The sequence below is a fragment of the Kogia breviceps genome, chromosome 1 (genome assembly GCF_026419965.1).
Source record: "Kogia breviceps isolate mKogBre1 chromosome 1, mKogBre1 haplotype 1, whole genome shotgun sequence".
Taxonomy (NCBI): Eukaryota; Metazoa; Chordata; class Mammalia; order Artiodactyla; family Physeteridae; genus Kogia; species Kogia breviceps.
Genome location: NC_081310.1, coordinates 3,656,911 through 3,681,471, shown reverse-complemented (window position 1 = coordinate 3,681,471; position 24,561 = coordinate 3,656,911). Strand labels below are relative to the sequence as shown.

Here is a 24,561-nt window from a genome sequence, read left to right as displayed (position 1 = left end):
AACTTGATGCCTTCACCTCCTCCTCCAATCTTCTCTTCCCTCTGAAAACATGAGGGGCAGTGTCCTAGGAAAGGTTGATACCTTTCTGGTCATTAATTGGGGAATCAGTTGTCTTTCCGGTAAATGGAGAAATCTACCACATAAAACCAGTAAGCCAACCTGTTTGGTTTGCTTGGCCCCCAAATTTGGGAAAACAAATGGAATTCAAATTTTCTTCTATTAACCTAATGTGAACGCACGATTGAATATTTCTGAGATCTAAAACTATGGTAAAATTTTAACTTTGTCTGTTAAAAGGAAACAGTGATGCTAGTAATCTGAAACAGTGATCAGTTAGAATCATTACAGTTTGTATTTGGAATTGGGTATACAAATAATTTGGTAACAATGAAAATTTCCTAATTAAATTTTGTTTGCAGTGGAATTAAAATTTGTCTGCATATATTATTGGAAAATCAGAGTACCTAGGATTCTTAATGAAATAAATGTAGAAACTTCTCAGAGAGGCAGCAGGGTCAGTACTGAAGCATAGGGACGTTGGAGTCATATTTCCAGATTGAAGCCCCAAATTGTCCGTGTTTTTCAAGCAACTCTAGGCAAGTTTCCTAATCTCTGTTTCTCATTTTGTAAAATGGGGATGCTAATACTACCCACCCCGGTGGGATCAAGATAATTGATACATTGCACTTCAAGTACCTGGTACTTAGCAAGAAATTAGCTGTGACTCTCTAGGCAACTGGGCTAATGGCACACTGTCTTAGTCCACTGGAGTTGGGGGGGGGGGGGGCTCCTGTAACAAAGTACCACAGACTGAGTGGCTTATAAATAACAGAAATTTATTTTTCATAGTCCTAGAGGCTGGAAGTCTGAGAGGAAGGTGCTATTGTGGTCAGGCTCTGATGCAGGCCTTCTTCCAGGCCATGGGCAGAGGGCTTATTGGATCCTAACATGGCAGAAAGAGGGTGAGCGCCCTCTGGCCTCCTTCAATAGGGCACTAATGAATCCCATTCACAAGGGTGCCACCCTCATGACTTAATTGTCTCCCGAAGGCCCTACCTCCAAATACCATGGCACTGGGGATGAGATTTCAGCCTATGGATTTGGGGGCGATACAAACATTCAGTTCGTAATATACACTAACCTACTATTTCTCCCGGGAGGGTTTATTGCTGTTATTTTGGTTTTTTTGTTTGTTTGGTTGGTTTTGTTTTTTTCAGCCTAAACATGTATGCTAGCAGCTCATTTAATTGTCATTCATTTATTTTTTAACATTTCTGCTAGAAAGAGAGATATTTGTTTTGTTGAGGTTGGGCAGAGAGGATGGTTATATAACCCATTACTCTTTAAGTATCTATGTATCTATCTGTCTATCTATCTATCTATCATCTCTCTTTTTATCTATGAAGTTCTTATTCTTCTTTGAACTAGTGATAACATCTTACTGGTTTCCTCATTGATTATTGAATTAAATAAAATCCTTAACATGTATTCATTTTACATCTGTATCAGAGTCATGATTATATCTCCCTTAAAAATGATCTTTTAACAACTGCAACTAAGAACACATTTTCTATACCGATAAAAAGGAGAGGAAATTTAAAAAAAAAACCTACACCCACTAAAAAATGGTCAGCTCCATGTTTTTTCTTCGGGTATCAAAAAATATGTTGCCCTGCATTCCTGACTTACTCCGAGTTAAAAGACAAGGTCATAGCTATTACTAGGAAAGCTGTAACAACATTTTTGTTGGTTTGCTTTTAAATTCAGTATTCATGTATGAATTATGTCATAATTTGTAGATGTCTAGTAAATTTAAGATGTACAGTTCAAATCTCTTAATATAAACATGAAACCATAAGCAACCAGGAGGCATGCAGACACCGTTTATTGAACAATGGGGTGCACATTTAGTTGGTGATTCTGTAGTTTACGTGGATTTCTGGTTTCACGTCACAGACGATGCTCAAAAGCTGGTTGATCACACTTTCCATGGACTTGTTGTAGCTTCCATTCAGTTCTTTGATCTTCTCTAGCGTTTGCACTTCTATTTCTTCTGAGATATTACTCTGAGAGCCCATTATCTGCCAAAATAAAACAGAAAATTCACTACATTATACATCATAATAAAATTTAATTGTTTTGTAAGAGTAGCATTGACATATATACACTACTGAATGTAAACTAGATAGCTAGTTGGAAGCAGCCGCATAGCACAGGGACATCAGCTGGGTGCTTTGTGACCACCTAGAGGGGTGGGATAGGGAGGGTGGGAGGGAGGCTGTAGAGGGAGGGGATATGGGGGCAAGTGTATGCATATGGCTGATTCACTTTGGTGTACAACAGAAACTAACACAGTATTGTGAAGTAATTATAGTCCAATAAAGAGCTATTAAAAAATTTAATTGTTTTATAAGTTAAATTCATTTTGGCTTGTTTGTCATTTACATTACGCATTATTTTTCCAGAATTTTTTCAGAGAATGGGTAAGTTCACCAGTGTTATGAGTGGGATGTATACACTTTTCTAAAAGAATATTATCTGCAAAAAAATGTCAAACCTGAATCACTATGCTGTACACCTCAAACTATATTGTAAATCAACTATTTAAAAAAAAGGAAGCTCGCTACAACAGGTGACTTCTACTTTAAAATTGACCTTCACACAATACAAATTGAATGCAAGTTCACAGTCATTATACCATGCTCAGAAATTTTTTCATGTATTGATATTTATAATAGTTTCCATTGAGTTCCTGTATCTTACCTATTGCTTACTTTCTGTATTAAAAGTCTGGAAAATAAAGTTGAAAGACATCATTAAACCCATTTTGCTGGTCTTTAATGAGCAAATACCTGGTTTGTCAATTTTTAAAATATATTATCTGAACTCATTAAATCTTTTTTTTTTTAGAAAGATACAGCCACAGTATGCTCAATAAGATACTTTCACATGCACAGGTGTATTTTGTTTAGGTATTAGATATAATCTTGAAAATTTTGGTATAAATTGGGATATACAGACATTTGGTCCCTAATTTTTATGGCTCGAGTTACAACTTTTTGATGGTGTGAAAGTGATACAAATTCAGTAGAAACTGTACTTTGAATTTTGATCTTTTCCCGGGCTAGTGATATTCCATACGATACTCTCTTGTGTTGCTGAGCAGTGGAGGCCACAGCTCCCAGTAGGCCCAGTGATCTCAAGGATCAACAACCCTTATACTCACAGCCATTCTGTACCCAAACAACCATTTAGTTTTTCACTTTTGGTACAGTATTCAATCAATTACATGAGATATTCAACACTTTATTACAAGATCAGCTGTGTTAGATGACTTTGCCTAACTGTAGGCTAATGACAGTGTTCCAATCACATTTAAGGCAGGCTGGGCTAAGCTACGATATGGGTAGATTAGGTGTATTCAATACATTTTCGACTTCAATATTATCAACCTATCATGGGTTTATCAGGAGGTAACCCCACCATAAGCTGAGGAAGATCTGTACTTGTCCATCTAGTTCCATTGTAATTTTAGACTTTGTTTAACTTATCTTTCTGATTGGTCTTTCATGGGCTCTGATTCCCAGTATTTCCCAATACCTCCTCTATCTCTTAGCCTCTCTGTCAAGTAATGACATGACTGAAATATAATTTTACCAGGGGAGTTACCAATTTAAAGGGATTCTGCAGAGAAACGCTTTGTAAGGTTATCCTTTGCTAAAGCAAACAGACAGCTCTGATTTTATCTCCGTTGTAAACTCAACCTTTCTTGAACAGGACATTGTGAAGGCAACACAGCTGGTTTTTGTTTGTTTTTCTCTTCCATGAGTGTTTATGGAAAGTATGCATTGAATTTAGTCCAAGAGACCCCACTAATGATTGATTTTTTACTTCAAGGTAAAGAAGGCTATTCTAAATTCTAGAATCCACATGATCTTTCTGGGTCCCAAACTTGAAATCAAATGCAATTGAGGTGATCAGGTTCAAGTTCTTTTCTGTTTATAGTCCAGGCAATAGGGGCTTCCTAGTTCAAAGAAAGTCATTTTGGGGTGATATAGCTTCTAAGACATCAAATAACTTTTATAAAATAACATTTTGAAAAGTGAGTATACAAGAAGCACAGACATGTGGACGAAATTTCCCTTGCTATGAAGATATTGAAAAATAGAAGAGAACTACTTACCAAAATAGTTCTACCAAAATAAAATTTTTCCTCTAAATCCAATATTGGATTTTTTTTGAGTTTGATAGAGTTTACCAAACTCAAAAAAAAAATTATTGTTTCTAAACTCAATGTCTTAAGTGGTGAAAAATTTAAAAGACACACAGTTATGAAACTATAACCTACTTTTCTTTGAAGTAGTGTTAAACATAGTTATTATTAGGCTAAGTTACTGAAACTGTCCTGAAGGACTTTGGAAAAGTTCATCTCAACCTTAGGCTCTTTATTTTTTATTGGAGTGTATTGCTTTACAATGTTGTGTTAGTTTCCGCTGTACAACAAAATGAATCAGCTATATGTATACATATATCCCCTCCCTCTTAAACCTCCCTCCCACCACCCCCTTCCCACCCATCTAGGTCACCACAGAGCCCTGAGCTGAGCTCCCTGTGCTATACAGCAGCTTCCCACTACCTATTTATTTTACACATGGTAGTGTATATATGTCAATGCTACTCTCTCAACCTTAGGCTCTTTATTTTTTAAATGGGGATAACATCACCCATTTGATGGGATCGTTTTAAAAAGTCAGCCAGATTCGTGAGTGCAAAGTGGTGCTGTCCAACAGAAATGTGAGAGCCCCAAAGTGAGCCATGTAAGTAATTTAAAATTTTCTAGAATTGTATTTAAAAAAATTGGTAAAAATAACTTTGGGGTTATCACAAAAATATTAAAAATAATATTTTTATTTAACCCAATATAATCATACTATTAATATAGTATAGTATATAATCATACAATTATTTTAATATACAGTGTAATATTATTGCATTATTGTTTGTCATACTAAGTCTTTGTAATCTGGTATGTATTTTACATTTATAGAATGTCTTAATTTGGACTAGCTACATTTCAAATGCTTGGTAGCTACATCAGAATTACCATCTTTTTTGACAGTGCAGGCCTAGGGCAGCAGATGACAGCCACTAGTATTAGTTATATTCTTAAGGTGCTTTGTTAAGGCAACATGATAATTTTCTGAAGATATTTATTATGAAGACGGTGTTTAGCACAGAAGCTTAGCACTGAGCAAGTAATCAGTAAGTGTTAGTAATGATTATTATGATTTCTCACTGTGTTGCTTGTACTTTAAAATTTGTATAATCCATCTTAAACTTTCAGAAACATTGGAATACCCTTGTCAATAACCCATACTCCTATGTCTCATCTTGCATAATTATATGACATTATTTCTGAGTTTATTTGACCTGTAATAATTTGAGTTTCTGCACTGTTTCCTAGATGGTACGATACCATGACTCACCATACACCGCTTTAAATGTCTTCCTTGGGAAGAATTGCATTTGGATCTGAAGACAGTGCTGCTTTAAGCCATGTAAGAGTTTAAATGAATGAATGTAAGCTCCACAAAGGGAGGGATAAGTGTCATCTCGTCCACTGATGAGTTATAACTGCCTCAAACATTGCCAGGCACATAGTAGATGCTCAATACATATTTGCTGAACAGAAAGAATGAGCAGATCACCAGGTGTTACGGAAAACTTATTACCTGTTCTACTGCCCTTCTTGGCCAAAGCCTGCTGCTTGACTATTTGGGACACTGTATAAATTAGAAGTTGATAATTAAGTGACAACTAATGGTACATTTGGTTGAAGAGTACAATTTAAAGACTTCTCTATGTGTATGTTCAAACCTTCAGTGTTGAGACTGATGTGTATAGCTTTACAGCTTAATGACCGATGGTGTTGGTGAAATCTTTCAGCATTCAATAAGTTTCTTTTTAAGTTGTTTACATGTTCCAGTTTAAGGGCAATCAGAGGTTCAGGTCCCACACACAGTTTTGCATTCTCAATTTGTGGTTGCTTCAAGGAAACAAAAATGTTTTTATGATATGAATGTAAGAAGAAGGATTAAGACAAAAATCTTCAATATGCCGAGGGCAACCATTTTCAGGTCTTTGGTTTAGATGAATGGTGCATCTGACTTTTACTTGCACTAACAGGAGATTTAATTTTTCCACTATAGTAGTCCAGATTTCTTTTTATCTCTTTTGGTAGAAGATGTTATTTTGTCGGACTTTTCCAAAGTTCTACAGGATGGTTGCAGTAACTCCATCACTATAGTTTTGTCTTTTTGAGACTATCATATAAATGGAATCATACAGTATATACTTCGCATCCAATATAAATGGAATCAAACAGTATAAATGATGGCTTTCTCTCACTCAGCATAGCATCTTTTTTAGAGTCACCCAAGCTGTTGCATATATTTTTAGTTTGGTCTTTTTCATTGCTGAGCGGTATGAAATTCTAGCAAGCGATAAAGTGAAGCAAGGAGTAAGTAAAGAAGCAAGGGATCAGTAAATCTTTGTTATAAAAATAGTCGCTGATATACAGCCCACATTGGGATACTCACTTCTATCGACAAGTCAGGGGAGTTGGAAAAACCCAGACGTTAACAAGAGCTAAAAAGCAACCAAAAAAGTAGCAGCAAGGGGCCACACCCACAGCAGGCAGAAAACTGGTTTCTTGGGTCTCCACCCAGACCTCGCACATGCCCTGGGTTAAGGATGATGAGCTTTATCTGGAATAGTGCTGTGTCTGACATATGCAGGTCATGCCAGGAAAGAAGCTCTGTGCTCATGGTTGACAATATGCTTGAGGTAGCAGAGGCCTAAACATGCTGACCTTTTTATGTAAGCTTTCGATCAGCTAGCTGTAAGATTGGCTTAGATCTCTAATTATGAGAGTAACGAGGAATTTTAATTATTCTCCGATGCAGAGAACAAATATCCTGAACGAGATTTACATTTTAGGAGATTCTTCTGGAGAAATAATATTTCAAGAGATTAAACCCAGGCACTTGCTAAAATGATGGTCAGTTTTGTAATTACTTAAAAATGCGTATATTAGAACTATCCAACACAGGATCAAAAGAGCTGATTGGTGTGAAGAATGATTATTTTTTCAGGTCCTAATATGGCATGGTTATGACAGAACTCAATAGGAAATATAAAGGCATGGAAGAGATGTTTGGATATTCATTCTTACTGGATACTTATTGGATACTTACTGTGGAGCAGACTCCATACCAATGTCAAGGAAAGCAACAGAGAACAAAACAAAGAATCTGCACTTTGGTGCTTATCGTCCAGAAGGAAAGATAAACAGTAAGCAAAATATGTAAATATATAATATACCCAGTAATGATAAATGCTATGACTGCAATGGGTACTTACTTTCTTTTTTTATGAGAGACACAATTTTAGAAAAGGTGATCAGGAAGAGCTAACAACTAAACGGATATCAAGGAGAGATGAATGTGTGTAAACAAGAAGATCCTTGGAATGGATAGAGCATAGGCAAAGGCCGTGTGGCAGCAGCCTGTTTAGTTCTTCTGGGGAAAAACAGGGAGACATATGGTGAGAACAAAACAAGTAGGGACAAAAGTAGTAAAAAAAATGTTAGAAATGACCAAAGTAGATATTGTTGTCTACTGCTGCAAAGTCTTCTGGTATTTCCTTATGATTTCCTTTTCAATTAGCTGGCTTCATTCCATAAATCTTTCATGAAAATATAAAGCAATGCCGTTTCCTACCCTAACATTTAAAAAATATCTGCAGTTCAGAGGAAAAGGTAAGTGCGTGACATTTTCAGAGCTGACAGTTTAGACAGATAGCCAAGGGCCAATCACAGAGGGCATATATGCATGTGTGGACTTGGGACTTTATGACTCCTTTTTCCAAATATTGATAAGAAGAATTTATTTTTGCTGAGTGGTCCACTTTGTTCTAGAAATGGCTTTTTATTTTAAGGAACAGCCCATTGGAAAAGTTTTTCCTACCGTGTAATCCAATTTACCTGATCCCACATGAGCTCCACACCTACTGCCACTAAAATCAAAGCTGTAAACAGAACGATTTACAAACTGCTTGTAGTGCATCTTGCAATGTCAGGCTTCTGCACAGAGCTTTATTTGTATTTTTGCTGAGGCAAAAAGAAAATGTATAAACTTTAGTTATGACACATGGAATTTAAGCCATATTGCAATCAGCTCAGCAAAATTCATGCATTTATATATTTATTTTACTGTAAACTGCAGATATTTTTTAAGTGCTAGTGTAGGAAAAAGCATTTCTTTATACTTTCCTAAAAGATTTGTTGAATGAAGCCAGCCAGTTGAAAAGGAAATCATAAGGAAATACCAGAAGACTTTTCAGCAATAGATAACAACATCTGCTTGGGTCATTCCTAAATCTTGAATATACCAAAGGAAATTTGGCTTAACAAGTTCATTGTAGAACATTGTACAACACTTTTTATTGATTCTATTAGTAAACGTTAAAAGACAACAGCAACAAAAATGTTCTCTGATGTTTCTTTCTTTCTAAAATGTGTTAGTCAATAATCTGTTGTAGTTGTGGCTCGCGGGTTCTAGAGTGCAGGCTCAGTAGTTGTGGCGCACGGGCTTAGTTGCTCCGCAGCATGTGGGATCTTCCCAAAGCAGGGCTCCAACCGGTGCCCCCTGCATTGGCAGGCCACAACTACTGACGCCTGTGAGCCTAGAGCCCAAACTCCGCAACAAGAGAAGCCACTGCAATGTGAAGCCTGTGCACCGCAGTAAAGAGTAGCCCCCGCTCGCCGCAACTAGAGAAAAGCCCGCGTGCAGCAACGAAGACCCAACGCAGCCAAAAGTAAATGAATAAATAAATAAATTAATTTTAAAAAATAATCTGTTGTAGGAATAATACTTTAACTAATTCCATCCACTTGTATATTTGAGAATACGATTTTTAATCTACAATGTGTTAGACAATAACTATAGATTGATACTTTCTATGACAAATCAAAAAGCCTTGGAAGTGAAAATGTAAAATCAGTAATTCTGTAACGTTTAAGATGTAGCTTGATATTCAGCCTTGGTTGAACTATATTCGCTCCATCCAGTGTATTTTTCTCACCTGGTAGTGTGCATGACACCTTATGAGGATTAATATCTTATCATTATTAATGAATATTCATACCTTATAGTCTATGCTGCAAAAAATCAGTGCTGACTTTCTTACTTACCTTAGCGTGTTTCTGTCGAAATTCCTGATCTCTCTGCATTCTGTACTGGTCAATTTCTGCCATTGCCTCTTCCTTGGCTTGCCTCAAACGCTTGGCTTTTCCTGAAAATTAACAGTGACATAGAAGGAGCACTATTTCTTTTCAACCCATCTGGAATTTACAACTTGATTTTTAAAAATATGGGTGAGGTCTTACATTATTCTTTGATGCTTTTTTTCTTTCTAGAATGACATCCTGCATTAAAAAATGATAGATATTGAAAAATTCCTCATTTTTTCAATTGGAATCTTTAGAACATGGAAATGACAACATTCTTTCACACCTCCATGTTTCAATAAAATATCTGCCCATTTACTCACAGCAGTACCAGCCAGAGAACAGATTTTAGCTGTCACTGAGTCCAAAAGACATTATTTGGTCAGATTTTCTGTCCTGATTTGCTGCCAGGAATCCTTCAGTCCATACCAACTGGATTCTCTTGAATACTGGCAGATCTCCAAATGCAGAAACATGCAGCTCAGACTCTATCAAACCAACGAACAATATTTAAAAGCATTTTATTGGGTTTTTTCCTTGCCATTTGTTGACTCTAGAAAGTCTGATTAAGCCCCAGAGCACATCAGAGTAGATACTTTTTGTAGTAGCTTTCTCCGAGGGGGACTTGAAAGTGATTGTAAAACCAACTGTTTTTAATGGTTCGGAGATTTAGTTAAGTAGCTCTCTTTTCTTTTATTAAGAGCAAAGGTGTAAGCCTTAAGCCAGCAGACAGCGATGCAGATGAAAGTTTCACACACAAAGCTGTGGAGATCATTAGGTAAGCACATGACTGTTTTTGACAACCAGCGTAAGTTTGGGGGGTTACAGAGTAATAGTCATGGCTGCTAGGCACTCACCAACCACCATCTTCAGATACTAGTGCTTTGTTACCATTAAAACTTTAAAGAAATTCTCAACTGTATTAAAATTTATTTGTCTCAGAATCTATCACCTTTTTATTTTATAGTTAAATGACTTTATTCTTTTGCCCATTTAACATAGTTTCTTCTCTCTGATAAGGTCTCAAGCTTTTTTTTTTTTTTTTTTTTTTGCGGTACGCGGGCCTCTCACTGTTGTGGCCCCTCCCGTTGCGGAGCACAGGCTCCGGACGCGCAGGCTCAGCGGCCACGGCTCACGGGCCCAGCCGCTCCGCGGCACGTGGGATCCTCCCGGACCGGGGCGCGAACCCGCGTCCCCCGCATCGGCAGGCGGACTCTCAACCACCGCGCCACCAGGGAAGCCCCGAGCTTTTGTTTTTAATTGTTGTCAAGGGTTTGTTATATGGTGTAGCCTTTGAACTAAATAAGTGTATTTTCAGACATAGAAAACAAACTTATGGTTACCGAAGGGAAAAGGGAAGAAGAGGGGAAAATTAGGAGTTTGAGATTAACATATACACAGCACTGTATATAAATGTAAATTAGATAAAATAGATAACCAGCAAGGACTATATAGCACGGGAAAGTATATCTGAATATTTTGTAATAACCTGTAAGGGAAGATAATATGAAAAAGAATATATATATATATTATAGATACACAGATTATATATATATACACACAGATATATATACATATATGCACAGATAACAGAATCACTTTGCTGTACACCTGAAACTAACACAATGTAAATCAACTCTACTTCAGTAAAAATAAAAATAATGAATAAATAAATAAATGTGTTCTCATTAAGTAGCATTAAAAAAATCTTAAACTTTTATCTATGTGTCAATCTAGATACAGGTTTTTACATGGTTTCGTCTTTCTGTACCTTCGTTGTATTTGAGTGTAGATGGTGTCTAAATTTCTCTCCCTGCTGCTATGAGTTGCTTTGCTAGTCACTGTATACAGATGGGATAAAGAGAGTCGCTGAGTTATAAGTTGAGATGTGTCTCTTTGAATACGTATTACTCTTGAATGGGACTGAGCTGACCTCATTCAGAACAGAATCTGTCTACATTGTCTGTAAAATCCAAGGTCTCATATAAATTAATGGTCTTCTGATGCTTCAGGCTTACTGGAACATTCACAGCAATGCTTACCTTTTTCCTACTTAATTAATGCTCCTTACCATTTTGCATATACAGATTTCTTTATTCTCTAGAGTTCTAACCATTTTGTGGCAACCAAACACATGCTATCCGCAGAACAATTAGATATGTTGGCGAGGAAAGCTGTTGCTGGATCCCCAGCCCACTTTCTTATCACGGCTCATCATTCACATTAGGACAAAAATATATTTAAGATGCATTAACGTTTTGTTAGTTATAATGGGTTCTAAAATACATAATGATGGGTTGTAGGATATCATTTTATCCAATCAACCACATAAAACATCTTGACTTTCCCCCTTAATTGCAAATTACGTAAAACATACTGGTTTCAAAGTCACGACTCTAGCACATAAAAATAATAATAGAAAGAAGAAAATCTCCGTGTGCCCTGCGGCGGGAAGAATCCAGTGCTCCACTTAAGAGGCTGCATATTAGCTCCATCACACAGTGACAAGCTCAGAGCGTGTCTGATCCCCTCCTCATGGCACCAGTCACCTGCTGGTTCTCATTCAGTTAAAGAGGAGAGCCACAGGGAAGTCGCTGCTGGCACAGCAATTTTGTGGCAGGACTGGGCAGCTGCCGCCTGTGAGAGCTTGCATATGTTCCACCTGATTTCATCCAGGGCAAGAAATTAGAGCCTCACGCTGGCTCTCTCGCTGGAGGTGAAGCAAAATGCATGCATCAAATCCACTTGTATTAACCTCTAGCTGGCTTCTCTGTCTGTGCGAGAGATTTCCAAATTTTAAAATGACACCTCTTTCGGAAAGACAGATACCATTTGATATCGCTTATATGTGGAATCAAAAAAAATGATGCAAATGAACTTATTTACAAAACAGAAACACAGTCTCAGAGAATGAATTTATGGTTACCAGGGGCAACGTGTCAGGGTGTCGAGGGATAGATTGGGAGTTTTGGATTGGCATGTACACACCGCTATATTTTAAATAGATAACCAACAAGGACCTGCTGTATAGCACAGGGCACTCTGCTCAGTACTCTGTAATAACCTAAATGGGAAAAGAATTTGAAAAAGAGTGGATACTTTATGGGTATAACTGAATCACTTTGCTGTACACCTGTAACTAACACATCGCTGTTAATCAACTATGCTCCAATATAAAATAAAAATTAAAAAAAAATAACAGCATAAAAAAATTACACCTCTTTCTTCTTAAGCATTAAAAACATGGCTGCTGTGACCCAAAAGGGGTTCATTTTCTTATTTCTCAATACTTTCTCTATCAAACACAAGGGCGACCCTATGGGACAGTCCAGATTTTAAATACAACAGTCAAATTTTTGTCCCAAATTTCCTCCAAGATCACACAGGCTTATTAGGCTGAATGTTCTAATTTTTGTTTTAGGGAATGCGGTGATCTCACGTGTCACGATTTTAAATACTGCTAAAGCAGGTGGTTCAGGGTGGTGTGGGAAAGGATGGTTTTCATTTATTCATCCATTATTCATTCAATATTTATTGAACACATACTACTTATTTTGCACAGGGCTAGAACCAGAAAAATATATGATATGGTCCTTGCCTCTAGCTGAGGTACATATGGTGTGTTTTGGTTTTTTTGGCTGCAAAGCGAGGCATGCAGGATCTTAGTTCCCTAACCAATCAGGGATCCAACCCGCACCCCTTGCATTGGGAGCACAGAGTCTTAACCATTGGACAGCCAGGGAAGTCCCAATATGGTGTATTTTGGAAACATGTACATGCTGCTTCAATGTCCAAGAGGAAAATTAGAAAATGCATAAAATTGTGAAGGATACACAAAATCAACTGTGAAAGCGGTGAAACAGAAATCTTGGTTCTGTTTGGTTTGTGACAGTTAAAAATGACACTTATGGACACATCTACTATGAAAATTCTAGGGCCTGTGCTTCCCCTTCATCACAAGAGTCATGTTGCTTCTTCTGGCAACAGAGGAAGTGAAAAATACAAATGGACCCACACATGTCGAGTAACGGGCTCAGAAAAGGCTGCTAGGGGAGGTCAGGGAAGACTTTTGAGGAGGAAACGTTAAGCTGAATAGACTTATTAGCCAGGACAGAAATGGGAATGAATTGTCTACTTTTGAGATTAGAAAAAATACAAGACAATCTTTTCTGAGATATTTTTGGGAAAACTGGACTACCGTGGAATTTCCTTATTTTTTAAAATTGATTTTATTGAAGTAGAGTTGATTTACAATGTTGTGTTAATTTCTGCTGTAGAGCAAAATGATTCAGTTATACACATAGATACATTCCTTTTTTCATATTCTTTTTCCTTATTGTTTATCACAGGAAACTGAATACAGTTCCCTGTGCTCCACAGTAGGACCTTGTGGTTTAGCCATCCTTTATATGATAGTTGGCATCTGCTCATCCCAAACTCCAGATCCATCCTTTCCCCAGCCCTCCTCCCCCTTGGCAACCATAAGTCTGTTCTCCATCTCTGAAGTCACTCATTTTTAGACATTTGGTTTGTTACACTGAAATGTCCTACATTCAACAAGACATTATTGGGATCTATTCCATAGGATGTTTTGTGGGAGGAAAAGTCGATGTTTGGATTGAGTTTTAGGTGATTTGTGGGGAAAGGATTAAGAAATTGGGCAGGTTACACTTGAACTCTATGTGAGGACAGAGAGCGAGGTTCACAGCTGCATCCTGCCTGGCTTCTTGGCTAGAAGAGGCCAAGGGACTGTCCCAAGACGCTGATGGGTCCTTGAGACACTCTGTTGGTTGTACGGCTAACCTGGTTCTGGAACTTGTTCTGGTGGGAAGACATCATGACATTGATCGTTTCAGAAGGAAATGAGAACGATACAGTAGGCATTGATACAATGAGATGTTAGAAGCTTTGTAACCTTAAGCCAGTTATTTAGAGTTTCTCAACCTGAGTATTCTCATCTGTAAAACAGATTTAAGAATCTACTGCAAAGAGTCTTTGGAAGGATTTTTAAAATTGTATATGAAGTGATTGTAAGAATATGCAACAATTTCTAATCATTGTTAGGAAAACTGATTCCAATTCCTGGGGCCTTTGGCTGAGAAGGAAGGCAGCGAGTAAAGCATGAGCTGGAGGAAAGGTCCCTAGGATGTCACCAAAAAAGAAGCCTCTGTAGGCTTCCCTGAGGACACCTACGTGGGGATATCCAGAGGGTGGCTGGACAGACATCTTTGGAATTCAGGAGAAAGGTCTAAAATGGAGACAGAGCTTTGCTTGTTAGTCATCTGAGTTTGTGCGTGTACTCGTCCTAGCAGCGGGTTTGCACTGAAATCAACGCCAGGGGACGGGGTGGTGGGGGGTGTGTGGAATGAGAAGAAAAGAGGGCTAAGGTCTCAACCTAGGGATCGCCAGCATTGGGGGATGAGGAAAGGAGGAGGAGCCTCAGGAGGATCTGAGAGTGGTCGCCGGAGAAGTAGGGGAAACCAAGAGAGAGGACAGAACAGTGCAAGGAGGAGGTGGTCAACACACGTTCCATGAAGTGGAAATGAGAGACATTTAACCAATCAATACTCCTGTCTATCTACCATGTCCCCCACTCTTCTAGGTCTGTTGATAGAGCAGTGAAAAGCACAAACAGACAAAACTTCTGCTCTCGTGGAGCTCTGAATGTAAGAGGGGGAAGCAGAGATAGGAAGCAGGCAGTAAGGATATGATACGGCACGGATGCTGAGCGCTGTGCAGGGTAATCAAGGCGCCTAAGGGACAGAGACGGCAGTGGGTGCATCTGCCTGGCTGTGTCACAGGTCGAAGAGAGCAGGATGGATGAATGTTAGGAAATGATATCAGAGAGGCAGCTGTAAGACCTGGTCACAGAGACCTCATGGGGTTGATAAGGACTGGGATCCCTGAGGTGTTGAAGCCATGAAGGATTTGTAGCCACAATGTGGCAGTATACTACTTCCGATTTAAAAGGATTTCTTGGGACTTCCCTGGTGGTCCAGTGGTTAAGACTCTAAGCTTCCAATGCAGTGGGCACAGGTTCGATCCCCGGGCGGGGAACTAAGATCTCACATGTTGTGCGTAGTGACCAGAAAAGAAAAAAGAAAAAAAAAAAAAATACAAGAAAGGATTTCTTTGGCTAGTGTGGTGAAAATAGATTGTAAGGGCTAGGGAGAAGCAGGAAGATCGATTTGAAATCTATTGCAATAGGTCAGACAAATGTTAATGATGATTAGCAATAGTAAACCAGCAGTGGAATTGACAAGAAGTTCTATATACTTTGAAGACAGAGTTGATGGATAAACAGGAGAGACAGATGAGTCAATGCTGGCTTCACTTAATTTGGGGGCAGAGTCAAGAGAGCAGTTTAACTGAGATGCCCATTAAGCGTCTAGTGGTGATGGGGAGAAGGCTGATGTTTATATACATTGGAGATCAGGGAAGCAAGTCGGGCTGGAAATATTAAGTTTGGGAAGCATCAATCTGGAGCCAGGATTTTAAGTCATGGAATTAGATGTAATCACTTAGGAAGTATCTGTGGATACAGAAGAGAGCAAGTCCCACCTGGGGCCCCAACCGTAGAGATTAGGAAGATGACAGAAAGCCGAGCATGAGAGCAGGACTGCATAATATAGTCCAGTGAGGGAAGAGTTTCAGAGATGAAAGAGGAATTCAGTTGGGACTGAGAGAGTTAATTAATTGGATTTAGCAACTTTGCTGGTCTTGACAAGGGGGGCTTTGGCGGAGTTGGACGGACAAACATCTGATTAGAGTGGGTTCAGGAGAAAATGGAGTCTAAAAAAATGTAGACACGGGCAATACAGGCAACTTCTTTGAGACATTTTCACTAACAAAAACAGACTAAGAAGGTAAGGACTCAGGACAACCAAGTGAATCTGACAATTAGAGGATGTTGGATTGTGTCTTTCAAAGTATGTTTACATCCGGTACCTGCGAATGTGACCGTACTTGGAAAGAAGGTCTTCACAGATGTAATCAAGTCAAAATGAGGTCATGCTGGATTGAGATGGGCCCGACGTCTGATGACTGGTGTCCTTCTAAGGAGAGGCAGATCTGGAGACAGAAGCATAGGGGCACAGAGCTGACACACAGGGAAGAAGGCCATGTGATTACAGAGGCAGAGATTAGAAGGATGCCAAGGAAAGCCAAGGTTTGCCCGCCATCAGCAGAAGTTAGGAGAGAGGCACGGGACAGATTCTCCCTGAGGCTCTCCAGGAGGAAGCGACCCCGCCAGCACCTTGTGTCTGGACTTCTGGCCACCAGAACTGGAGGTTAGTACATTTCTGATGTTGTAAGCCACCGTGTGTGCGGTGATTGGTTACAGTAGCCTTAGGAAGATAATATAGTGGCTTAGAGAATCAGAGAAACAATGTTACTTGAGCTTTGGAAACCAAGTCAGATACTTGAGTGTGGTACAAAGAGTAGGTATGCAAATGAAAAAAAAATAGGCATAAACAGAGCAGAGGTCACCTTGATTGGGTATAAACACAAACTGTGCTTGAGGAATGCTTGGAGATTTCTATCTGTTGCTAATAATGTTTTTATTCTGCTCTACCACATAGAAGGAAAAAAGAAAAAAGTTTCTTGGCTTTGGGGGGTTGTTAATATTATGATATAACCAACCTGGTTTGAAGAATGCTTTTATTTGGCTCACCTACTTCAAACATTGGAAAAAGTGAAGTCGCCAAGGAAACAAAGAAGCTCCTCTCTTTTGGTGCCTATCCTTACCTCTCCTTTCATTACTCTACCTCCTTGTAATTACTTTGCTTTTTCTTTTACTTGTTCTTTCCTTGTTAAATATATATATATATATATATATATATATATATAAAATAAGTAGTTTTGTGTAGATCCTGGATTGAATATAACCAAATGTTATTAAGAGATGAAAATGTTGTGTGGTTATTATTTTAAGATGACCCACTCAAAGAAATGAAAGTCCAATATACCTGCAAATACCCCATTAGCCTGTGGACTATAAAGAAAAAGGAAGAATTTACAAGCCTACAAAACATACAAAACAGGGCCATGAATTTTTACTGTAACAATTTTTATTTTATTAGTTCAGTAGAAGTCGTATCTTCATGAATCAGAACACACACTTGCATAGTGAAAATTGATGAAATCAAGGTGCTTGTTTAAATAAACTTGGAATATCTGTATACTGGGAAACAAATAAACAAGTAAAAATGTTGATTTACAAAAATATTGTTGGTAGGCCTCCTAGAGATCCAAACAAATCTGCATTATTGTATTCACTGATGTGTTATCTAAGTAAGAAGTAGAAATATTTAAATTATTTATTTTGCACTGAAGTATATTTCAATGGGGACTTCATCAAAGATGCTGAGGAGGTCAGGGGAACTCAGCTGAACTCAGAATCCTTGTTATTAAGTAGCAGAAGAATACTCATAGCTAATTCTCATGCAGCCCCTTCTGGGTACCAACGGGTGTTTTAAGTCCTTTATAAGCATTCGCTCAGTTGATTATGACATCAACTCCACGAGGTAGATACTGTTCCTTCAATTTGAGGCTAAGGAGGCCAAAGCATCAGGATCCTAAGAGACGACCTGCCCAGTGCCACCCAGCCAGTTGGAGGCTCAGCCCACACTGTCTGGTTGCAACCCCTGCAGGTGTGTCCCTTTCCAAGATGGCAGTGGTATAAGTGAAATAAATACTGCTCTCATAAAAGGTCATAACTTAAAGTAAAAAATCATATTCCAAAGAAACGCAAGTCCTTATTCCTCCTGTTGATAATGGTACCTTGAATTTCTATTCTAATTCTGATCAAAGATGCAGTTCAATTCCCCAAACCTGGACTCCAGGATAGGTCCCAGTTCTGTTGCAAAAATGTACTTAGCTTGTCTTGGGCCAACACACCCACTTTGTTGCTTTGATTGATGACCGCCTTTTAGGCAAAAGGTATTAACTTCAAGTAAGATTATTTAAAATAGTGTCAACCGACTGTGATTCCATCTGAATTCACCCAAACAGTGTCGCAAAGAAAAATTTAGGTGAGGGTCTTAACTAATAAATACAATGGAATCCATAATTGGTGAGTAGAGGCAAATATCTAGAAGCAGACCCAGTCTCCCCCATTATAAGAAAACTTGACCCAGAAGTTGCAGCAGTTGTAAAAAAGAATGAAATTAGACTGTGTATTCTATTCTTCTATTTCATTCTTCTATGGTTATTACTTATAGTAATATACAATATATATAGTATAAGTTAAAAACAACAATAACTATTTAGTTTGTTCTCTACTGCCTTAGGCATCATTTTCTGATCCTTAAAATAATCTGGCCATATATGTATTAAATATTTATAGAAAATATACTATTTATATTTAATATTATAAACATAATATATAATATAAATATTATATATATTTTATTCTTATATATTTTTATATTTTAAAAAATATAAAAGATATTTATATATTTTAGAAAAGAAAAAATTGAAATTCAGGGACACTCTAACTTGTACAAAGAAACATAAGAAAAAGGCAATGTTTTTTCTATTTTGTTGCCTCACTTTTTAAGTCTGTTCACTCACCCCCAACCCCGCACTCCCCCTCCTGCAAAACAAAACAGAAAACAAACTCATCTGTCTCAGCAGCTGGTAAGTGGGGACCTGTGATCCTTATACACGGGGCTTCCAACCCCTAATCTGTACCCCTTTAGGCCAAACCTTTATTTTTTTAACATTTATTTCTACCATCTACTGGATTATGTAACAGCTTCACCGGGATCTGAGGCAGGCCTCCTTAATGGAATCAATCAATATTTTTGCAACATATTATTAAACATTTCCACCTTATTAATCTTATATTTTTCTAAAAGGATTAACATGTAAATTGCTGTTTTTTCTCTCTCTCTTCCTCCCTCTCTTTCTCCCTTTTAAAATGAATATTCCCAAGTCTCTTTCTAGCAGAGACTCTGTGTAAGTTTCTGAGGGACTTTCAAATAAATGGATTTAAGAAAGAGGTGGTGATTCTAGACCTTCTACAATGGTGTTCACTATTGTGATCTGTTGGTTCTCATTCTGAATCTCTATTCTGCCTTCATTATGTCAGATTTTCAAATAAATCTCTTTATGGAAAAGAATAAAGTGAAACATATGGGTTTATAAAAATGATGGCTATCTGTACCTCTCATGTCATTTACATATTTACGTCACTGGGGAATTCTTTAAGGAAAGGTCTAGGTCTACTCATCAGCATATGTATTAGAGTGGCTTGGAAATGGTGGGAGCCCAAGAAGTACTTATTGAATTAAATAAAACATAGTGAAATATGAGAGAAGCTACAAAATACCAGGTAGCAAAGGTATTATTTTATTTTGCCTTAGCAGGCTTAAGAAGTGAGTACGATGCCCGGTTATAGCTGGGCAAGAAAACAGCTTCTATCCAGTGAAAATGGTTCTCAAAGTTCTTTGAGGCAGAGGAGAGACATTCTCTGTAAAACTGAGTGCAGAGGTTATTGGTTGAAATAACATTTGGAGACATATTTTCCAAAATGTTTTTAAGGTCTGGGTATTTACTATTACTGATTGATATTTGTTTGAATATTTAAGAACAAAGACGAAAAAAAAGAGAAGTACACAAGTACTTTAAGTGACCGGCAAACAAAATGAACATTTTGTATATGAATAACACAGTATGGATTTTCTAGTACTGACTGCTGAGGAGAGATTGCCCAAGGACAGCATACGTACTTGAGGAAAGGAAAGAAGTTTGACTTTTATCTTTATTATGAAATCTGAGCTTAGATTGCTCTGACTGTTCTCCCTTTCAAACAACTTGTATGATTCACAGTACTTCTCTAATGACGTTGAAAAAGGAGAGGTAGTTGGTAAAAATCATTTGGATCCTATAATAATATTGACTCTTTTTTTTTTCTTTTTTTGGTTTCTCATTTGTTGTTTACTTATTTTTTTTTAATTGAAGTATAGTTGATTTACAATGCTGTGTTAATTTCTGCTGTATAAGCAAAGTGATTCATATATATATATATACAGACAATCTTTTTTAAGATATTCTTTTCCATTATGGTTTATTATAGGAAACTGAATATAGTTCCCCGTGCTGTATAGTAGGACCTTGCTGTTTATTGATAACATCGATTCTGTATGTGCTTTATCATTGTTTCATTTCTTCCATAATGGAAAACAAAGGTAACATAAAGATCACATCTTAAAATAAGTTGGTCTTCTGTTCTGGATATTTTAAATGTGGTGAAGAAATCTGAATAAAAAATAAGGGAGTTTTCTACACTGTTTCAGCCGGCAGGTCCTGGACTGCTTTGTTTCCTGTAGAAGTATGCTGCATTCATACCATTTTGCCATCCTTGGCATGGTTTCTCGTAGAAAAAGAAATGGAGAAGTAGGTAAAGTTTTCTTTCTCATTATCTTTCACCGTCCTGTTCTCTTCTAGTTCCTCCACATGGGGTCTTTTTCTTTTTGTTGTTGGTGCCCACCTTGCTGAATGTTCAGGAAATCAATTTATCTTAAGAAAGGAAAATGATTTTGCCTGCGGTAGAAAACCCCAGGGGACAGAGCAGTGCCTCAGCCCGACTTCCTCTCTCGCATTGTAATATCCTGTGCCTGCATTTCATGCAATACACTGAAACTAGCTTCTGCCAGTATCACCCGATTCCTATCACTCCATGCATCCAACGACTTACATAAGCAACGATTTTAAGACATGATCCCTATCTCGCAGGGCTTTGAATCCAATTGCAGAGACAGAGCCTGTGATTACGGAGAAGGTAAATGACATACCTTCCTATAGATTAAGTCATCATGTGATATGAAATGGGACAGTGGGAAAAATAGAGGTCTTGGCCCAGGGAACCCGAATTTGGGTTGCAGATCTGTGATCTTAGTTTATTCATTATAAAAATCATGTACGTTTTGTACCATGCAGCTGTGACGATCGTGGCTGGGTAACAGACCCCATCCAAACCCCGTCTCTACCATTTCCCCTCTGGGCGACCTTGGGAGAGGGGCATAATTTCTCTAAGCATCACTTCCCCCTTTTTGCAAAATAGATTTGTGTGAGGGGCAAATAAGATAAGTTTTGAGCACGGTGCTTGGATGATATTTTCTATTTTTAAAGAATATTATGGCAAACTATGGACTCTCAGTTTCTACATAGGTGAAATGGAAATAATAGTAATACCTAATTCGTATGGTTGTTGTGAGTATCGAGGAGAACAGGAAGTGGGCTGAGGTTTATTGAGAACATCTTACCTGTTAAGTCAGTGGATGCAGGGCTAAATAGCAAGAGTATTAGAAAATGAGAATAAAAGGGAAATATTTTTAAAGATTAGAAATTAAAAGCTATCCAGAGAGGGAGGAGACTGAGCCATTCACTGTTATGATCACAATTTTATAGAAACAGAAACCGATGCTTACAGAGGTTAAGTCACTTGCTTAAGTTCACTCCCTAGTAAGTAGATTCAATCTGGAAGTTGTCTCTCTCTCTTTTTTTTTTTTTTCTTGGCCACACTGCACGGCCTGTGGGATCTTAGTTCCCCAACCAGGGATTGAACCCAGCCCTGGCAGTGAAAGCACCAAGTCCTAACTACTGGACAGCCAGGGAACTCCCAGTGGTCTACCTCTGAACCATGTCACAATATTGAGACACTGGGGCTGGGCAAAGTGAAGGAACTTGCAGAGGCAAAGCTTAAGCCTGTGTCTCCATAACTTCAATGTCCATTATCATTTCACTTAGCAGGTGGCTTGTCCAAAAGCTCTGAGCTGGCAAAATCCATCCCCACTACAGTGATGGGGGCCAGACGACTGGGTAGTTTCTATGAACTGGCCAAGGTCTCCCAGGGAATGTGGTGGAGCCAGGATTTAACCAGTCTGCCTGTCCCTGAGATCCGTGCTCACCCTACTGCACCCCCCTCGTCCCTTTTCGTGACAAAACCCTCACAAATCAGACAGAATGGAGACTTACTCTTCTTAGCCTCCTCGAGCTTGTCCTTGGCCCTTTTCTCTGCCTGGAGGAGCTGGTGGATCCCTTGAGACTGGCTGGTCATGGCGGAGGCTCCAAGTCAGGCGGCTTCTGGGACTCTGGGAAGTGATGGATCTATTTATCCTTAGAGAAATCACCGAATAGCTCAAATTGTTGTGTCAACAGTGAGTTCTAAGCACAGCTGTTGGTTCCAAAATGGCCTGAGTGAGTAGGATAGCTGGGCTCCAAGGAGAGCCCAAGGGTGGAATCCAGAAAAACAAGTTAAGTCAAGGAAGCTGAGAACCTTATTTCTGCCAACTTCAGCTCTTTTCTAGGAAAGGGGTGTTGCATCTACTTACGAAGAGTGAGTAAGAGGTCTTTAGGGATATCAGCGTCCCTATCCTTCCTAGGAATACTGACTTATTTACTGAATTTTTCCATCAAGTTACAAGATCTTTCTTTGTTCTTTGTCCTGGTGGTTCTAGTTTTAGGTCTTTATTTGTTTCTAGTGATTCAATTATCTCCTCAGGACAAATGTATTACCATTTGGGGAGGAAAGGGGATTTCTTGGGTTTATGATAGACATCTATTCTGTTCTCTCCCTAGGCCTCAGGTGATAGGAAAGAAAAGGATTCTTTGGGGCTTTGTGTTGTTCTGTAGCCATGCTGTTTGCTAGAGTTCGATCTTAGTACAGTGACTAAATCAGCATTAAGGGAAATATTACTGAAGCTTTTGAGTTTAGATTAAAATCATCTAAACATGCATTTTATGTTAATTGCTTTGTGCTTGCATTGGGGGTTGTCCTAAGACAGTCCAATAAAATCCATCATATTTGATTTGATTCCATCCACTAGTGATTGGACAGATCGGAACGTTCATGACAGTAGAGGATCATAAAATATCATTCACACGTATCTAAGAGTTATTTGAAATGAAAAGTTAATCTTTTGACATATGGCCAAGGCTTTATAATCAGCAGAGTAGAATGTCATGTACTGTTGCTTTCATGAACTACACCCCTGTTGCCTCATCTGTAAATACCAGGTGCAATTTCTTTCAACAGATGAATGAATTTAAAGATAAGTAGAATACATTCTGAAAGCTAAATCTTTTAAGATTTTAGTTTCCTCCTAACAGTTTAAAAATATCTCATCGTCCATACCTGTATCAAAGCACCAGGTGTACATCATGTGTACAAATCTTTCCAAAAAAAAAAAAGCTCTTTTTCACAAGAGCACCTTTCTTTCTTTTTGCATTCATATTTAATCATTTTATAAAATTTAATTTAATTGCATAATTACAATCTAACTGGGATAAACAGATATGTGAACAAACACAGCTCTTGATAAATGCAGATTTCAATTGTAAGAGTAGAAGACTCAAGGCAAACTAGAAACTCGTTCATTGGCTTCAAGTTTGGCCTGTTTTAGATATCAGTTAGTACTTTTTTACTAACTGAGAGAATGGAGATCATCAGTGATTTCGGTGAATGGTTAGGTGGAGGTCATTATAAGAAACTTGCTTTAATTTTATACCAACAGTGTTTATCGACTATCTCCTGAATGCATTGCACCAAATGAGGCCAATTCAGGAGAATCAGATCTTGAATTACAGAGAAAGGGTGATTCTGGAGGGAGATTACAGGAGAGGAATTAGGTAAGAAAGATGATTTTTTTTATACTAGCATAGAAAAATACTAAAAGCTTGAAGGGACAGGTATGACTTTGTCATCATTTGAACAAGGTACTTAGCTAGATTTGCACCAGCAAAGGCATCTCTGGTCCACAATAAACACCTTCCTGGCCTGATTCTAAGACTCCTTTCCTGGGTGTTTCATTTTTTTTTTCATTCAAATCAGTTTGCCTAAATAATATAATATTAATGTGTGTGTGTTTTAAATCAACTTGGAGAACACTTTACTTTCAGACATTTAGTACAGAAAATATGTATTATGTGAAATACAAAAGGTGTTCAACACCACTTCCTGCCACTAACACAAAGTGATTCCCATCAGTGACTTACACTGGGACTAATTGTACAAATTCAAGCATTCAGAACTCAGCAATGCCCTGATTGAATTTTGGTCTACAGAGTTCTCAAACACTTATCAGAATTCTGTATGTAAACTCTGATAGCAATAATGATAACTTCTTTTTAAAATTTTTATAGAAGTATAGTTGATTTACAATGTTGTGTTAGTTTCTGCTGTGACACAAAGTGATTCGGTTATACACATATATATATATATATATATATATATATATATATATATATATATTCTTTTTCATATTCTT

The 24,561-nt window shown here is 38.0% G+C and overlaps 1 protein-coding gene across 1 annotated transcript; it reads right to left on the bottom strand.

The window, feature by feature from the left end:
- Window positions 1-1,907: 1,907 nt before the first annotated feature.
- On the bottom strand, window positions 1,908-22,352 carry ATP6V1G3 (ATPase H+ transporting V1 subunit G3). Its single transcript, XM_059058458.1, has 3 exons — window positions 22,271-22,352; window positions 9,254-9,354; window positions 1,908-2,081 (listed from the first exon to the last, which is right to left on the bottom strand). Exons 1-3 carry the CDS (start codon window positions 22,350-22,352, stop codon window positions 1,908-1,910), a joined length of 357 nt encoding a protein of 118 aa, XP_058914441.1.
- Window positions 22,353-24,561: the final 2,209 nt, after the last annotated feature.

Excerpts from the sequence above, each read along its gene's own strand:
- ATP6V1G3 (XM_059058458.1), bottom strand. The coding sequence starts at position 22,352 with ATGACCAGCCAGTCTCAAGGGATCCACCAGCTCCTCCAGGCAGAGAAA. Across the intron at positions 9,355-22,270 it reads GCTCGAGGAGGCTAAGAAGA|GAAAAGCCAAGCGTTTGAGG; the intron begins GTAAGTCTCCAT and ends GTTAATTTTCAG. Across the intron at positions 2,082-9,253 it reads TTCGACAGAAACACGCTAAG|ATAATGGGCTCTCAGAGTAA; the intron begins GTAAGTAAGAAA and ends TTATTTTGGCAG.